Genomic DNA, 5,205 nt, shown 5'->3' with positions numbered 1-5,205 from the left:
GTTCAATTGAATTTTACCTTAAATTATTTTTATTTAGTAAGGATTTGAAATATTAGATTTGGTAATAACATGTACATATAAGTATCAGTATTAAAAAATTAAAAACACCTAAGATTTTTCTTATGAGAAAATTGTAATAGGGAAAATTTCAAAAGAACAATCTTCAAGTTTTGTATGTAAAGAAAAATATTTAGATAAAATAACAATGTTCTAAACAAAGAAAATAAAAGTTCATATAAAATAAAAATCCTACATATAATAAAATATTAAAGTCAATTAGTTAAAATAAAATTAATTTGATAATAATATAAATACAAGAAATGCAATTACTCATTCTAACAAATTACTCATTTTAATAAGTATAATATAAATATTTTATTTAATGCATGAAAAATATTTATATATCGGGTTGAGAAATTAAAAATTAAGACTACTTATAAACGGGTTAGAAATTTAAATATAGTTATCATTTATGACCAAAAACATATCAAAACATCTTAAATATTATTTTCGTATATATATGTTAGTTTATGGAAAACACACACATAAACTAAAAAAAATATTTTAATTATTATGCGTAATGTCATAATAAAAAATACATAATACATGAAAAATAAATAAATATTATATTATTTATAGAAAACAAAAGTATATTCCTAAAAAATGAAAAGTGGTTTCTCTTTTTTACTCGGAACCCAAATGTTGTAAATAATTCTTTTCAACGTGTATCAAACCTGACCAATGAAAGGCTACTAGCATTTTCTTTACAACTAACCAACTTGATATCGGATAAATAAAAATGATATCGGTTAAATAAAAATAAATATTCGCATGAAATTTGCATTTACAGTTTTATAAATCATTTTACTTTTATTATAAGTGAAATTATGTAACAGAAATATATGTATTATGTGATGTATTTTTCTCACCATTTTACTATATTTTTATAGATTATGTAATGGTGTAAAAAATATTTAGTTACATTACGTAAACAAAAAAACACCCGTCCGGTCGGGCGTGTCCAGCTCTAGTTACTCTTAAAAGTTAGGTAAGATATTAAATCAGATGAGCTTTCAACGTAACATTAATTAATTATAAGTAAATTAATTATTTTTATATATTACTTTAAAAAATTCCAACTCGAGATAAGATTTTGTCCATAGTAAAAAGAGTGATAATCATAAGATCTCTCACGTATACTATCAAATCCATTCATTTTCTCTACTCAATCAATTTTTGCAAACATGGATCATTTGTTTGGAAAGGTGGAAACCGCACATGGATAATCGGTTTGTATGGATCCTATGATAAATTTGGAAAGGTCGGAACAACAAGATTTTCAGAAACGTATATATTGATCCTAAAGACACTATTCAATTGGCAGATTCGAAAGCAATACTATGGCATGAGGCACATACATCACTCACGCAACAGACCACCCAAGCTAAGGATGTAGAGTTGTCAACATTACAACAAATACCGGGACGATGGTATTTTACATATAGATCGTGGAAAGCTCAGGATAATTCCTCGGGACAAGGATGGTACAATACTCTGGAAGGTTTTGATGGGCTGATGGGGGCAAATAACACGAGAGAGTCAGCTTATCACTCATTCATGCCGAAACAGAAGTAAGAGGAAATTACGATAGTTTCATGTGACGTTTGCGACAGATTGCTCTCAATTGGTGAAGATAGTTTCCGAGCGAGTAGAATGGCCTACTTTTGCAAAAGATATTCAACTCCTGAAGGAGAGCTTCAATCACTCAAAGTTCAGACATGTACCCCGAACACAGAACAATTGCAGGCAGTCTTGCACGCAGTGCTCGAAAACAATCATCCTTTGGCGTTCATATGAATCATTCATATAGACGCAGAGTTACCAATGTGGTTTTCACAGTCTTAATTGAGTATGTATCTTGATTACAAAAAATGTCTAAAACAGTTTAATTGTAAACTTAGATCTATATTTGTTGACTACAAATGTAGTTCAAAACAATTTTGAAGAATTATGATAGCAACATACCTGATTATTCAAAAAATGATTTCAAGAAGATACCAGAACTAATGTTGATGTTGTTGTTGTTGTTGTAGAGTCACTGTGAGGAATGATTGGAACCAAGTTTCCAGATTGTTTGTTGTAGTTGATTGTGGATTTGTATCTCGCTTTAAGTCACATAAAAATGAATAATCTGCTCTTGTGAACTAGTATATACTATAAGACTACAAGTCATCATCGAGAAAACTTTTATGTTATTGTGGAAACTCATGTATGGGTGTATAATATATAATCTATGATTTCTCTTTGAGGTAAACCATTGTAGTGATTGGAAGAAATATTGTTGAATCTCATGAATGAAAAAATAGATGCATAGATTTATATAGTGAATGATCTAGACTAATTTCCTAAACTACTACAGAATAATACATCATAGATAATAATGATAATTTGGTTTTCTATTTTAATATATTGATGTATATCTTTAATCTTGACTGTTGAATTTTAATTTTAATAGATTATTTGATATTCAATTTGGTCAAATATTTGATTCTATGAGTTAATTAAATACCGTTAAGCAATGAGTAATTGTGCCCGGAACTACGTGAGGAGTGGGTGGGGCACCTGCCCCCTTCCCCCCCCTTCCATTTTTTTTGGGTGTAATTTTGCTTAGAATTTTAATAATGCTCTGGATAAAAATTTGAATTTATAAATATATTTCTAGTGTTTTGTCGTTTTGCTCCGGGTAAAAATTCATCCTAGATCCGCCACCAATTGTGCCTACCCCTAAATATATTACGGTTACAGTAATTTACTATTTCCATGAAATGTTTAGCTATTCTTTCATCGTTGATTATATAAAATAGAGAAAATTTTAGTAGCAAAACTGCGCGAATATCTATGTCACATCTTAGCAATAATGTAATCAAATGATGGAATTTTATACATTTTCATTTGAGTGAATGCGCTGTGTTTAAGACGTTGACGGAAATATCTAAAGACTGGTATGGGTTGCCATTTATGGAGTTCAAAATCAAGTTGATTTACTATGTATCCAACAACCAACCATAACTTTCCTTTACTGTGATAAATTCTTCAGCTTCTCTTCTGATAAAATATTCCCTTGTTGTTAATGAACTACGGATGCTCATTGCTCATTCTCTCACCCTCGTCTGCTATAAATAGAGGGCATTCAGTGTAACATTTTATTCATCACTTGTTTTCATAAAAAAGAGTGTTATAACATAAGCATTTGAATACAATGGCTTCCAAGACTTTGTTTCTGTTGGGTCTCTTTGCACTTCTTCTTGTCGTCTCAGTGGTCGCAGCATCTGAAAGCCAGCCGGGTATGTAAACCATATATATCACCAGTCTAATCAGCTTGTACTGTATGTAATGACCAAAATGTTTGTAAGGCTAATTGCACCCTAAGTCAGAACACACTTACTCTTTGATTCATTATAAGTGTCATTTTAGGTTTCAGCATACGGATTAAGAAAACAATTAATTTTGTACATTTCCTATAAAAAAACACTATAACCTATACACCTAACCATATTTCAACCAATAGAAAAATAAATTTTGTATAAAATTAATAAATTTTGCATAAAAAATCGAAAACGACACTTATTTTGTAACGAAATTTTTTTTCTAAAACGACACTTAATATGAAACGGAGGGATTATTAAGTATATGATGTTTAATTCTTCTTATACGAATGAGGACAATTTCAAACGATTTACATGCTTTTTTGTGAAAAATATATATATATCGAACATAATATGTAGTGTTGTAATTTTTTAACGGGACATGCGTAAGTTATAAAGGGAAAAATTAAATAAGTATGGAATCCGGGAGACAAATGCACATTTGCCCATGCTAAACATATTTTGAAACAATGTGTTGTTGACAGGCACTGTGAAGTCGGAGAGTGAGCAAACCGTGCAACCTGATCAGTATAATGGGGGACACGGCGGCCATGGAGGCTACAATGGAGGAGGACACGGGGGATACAACGGAGGAGGACATGGGGGATACAACAGAGGAGGACATGGGGGATACAACGGAGGCCGTGGGGGAGGAGGTTATTGCCGCCACGATTGCTGCTACAGAAATTACCGTGGGTGCGTACGGTGCTGTTCTTATGCCGGAGAAGCTGTTCAGACACAGCCCGGTCACTAAAACTATATAATGTATTCACCAGTATGCATGGTTTGCGTCTATATATACACTTATATGTGTGTGTGTGTGTGAGTAGTAAACCGTGATACGTTTGAAACAAAGTAAGAAGAAAATCTATGGAATAAAAGTTTGTGATGTTATGTTTCTGTGTTTTGAGTTGTAATCTTCGCCGTTTGGATTTAAAATCGTTTCTAGTTTATGTTTTCTTCTTTGGGTATGATGCATGATAAAATATACTCATTCTATTTCAAAATATAAGTAGTTTTAGTTAAAAATACTCGTATTAAAAAAAATTTTACTTTCCGAAAAATTATTTTAATATATAAGTTAAACGAATTATAAAAACATACATTTTTAATTGGTCACACAACATCCAATAAAAAAAAAGTTGCATTAAAATGTGAAGTTATTTATATTTTGAAGCAAAAAATACTTGTAAAACTACTTATAGTTATAGTCTTATAGGGATATTCACTTTGTTTTTTTTCTTAGACATTGTTCATATATTGTTGGTCTATAAATCCTGGATACCTTAAACTTCTCTGGCTATTTATAGCCTTGTAATATCCAAAGATCCATCAAGAGGAATTCAACAATTTTCAATGTAAACATGGCAAGGAATTTTGTTTTCGTTAAAAGCAAAGACTATATAGAGACTATATCGAGGTTTTGCACACATCTTTATATATAAAGTTAGCTTTTTCTCTTCTTATGACAAGTGGCAAGAGGGTTTGATGACATGTGTCTTTCATATATATTTTTTTTACATTTTAAGTCTTTTTTTTTATAGATTATTGCAATTTAGCGAAGTAATTTCTAATTATGCACTATATACTCTTTTAATATTAACCATCTTTGTATAAAATTTGATAATTTATTTTATTGGTCACTAAAATTCAAGATGAATAAAAAATAAATAAATAAAATAAATAAATAATTTTAAATATTTTCTATTATTTTTTGTTATTTTACCATTTTCTATTATTTTATGATGAGAGGATTCATGATGAGGAAGAAGAGAAGCAT

The 5,205-nt window shown here is 30.1% G+C and overlaps 1 protein-coding gene across 1 annotated transcript; it reads left to right on the top strand.

Annotated features, from left to right (window-relative positions):
• Nucleotides 1–3,131: 3,131 nt before the first annotated feature.
• On the top strand, nt 3,132–4,385 carry LOC106341767 (glycine-rich protein 3 short isoform-like). The gene is made up of 2 exons (XM_013780483.1): nt 3,132–3,344; nt 3,911–4,385. The coding sequence occupies exons 1-2, from the start codon at nt 3,260–3,262 to the stop codon at nt 4,177–4,179; spliced, it is 354 nt and encodes a 117-aa protein (XP_013635937.1). The 5' UTR covers nt 3,132–3,259; the 3' UTR covers nt 4,180–4,385.
• Nucleotides 4,386–5,205: the final 820 nt, after the last annotated feature.

The sequence above is a fragment of the Brassica oleracea genome, chromosome C4 (genome assembly GCF_000695525.1).
Source record: "Brassica oleracea var. oleracea cultivar TO1000 chromosome C4, BOL, whole genome shotgun sequence".
NCBI lineage: Eukaryota > Viridiplantae > Streptophyta > Magnoliopsida > Brassicales > Brassicaceae > Brassica > Brassica oleracea.
This window is presented reverse-complemented; position numbering and strand designations above follow the sequence as displayed.

Excerpts from the sequence above, each read along its gene's own strand:
- LOC106341767 (XM_013780483.1), top strand. The coding sequence starts at position 3,260 with ATGGCTTCCAAGACTTTGTTTCTGTTGGGTCTCTTTGCACTTCTTCTT. Across the intron at positions 3,345-3,910 it reads AGCATCTGAAAGCCAGCCGG|GCACTGTGAAGTCGGAGAGT; the intron begins GTATGTAAACCA and ends TGTTGTTGACAG.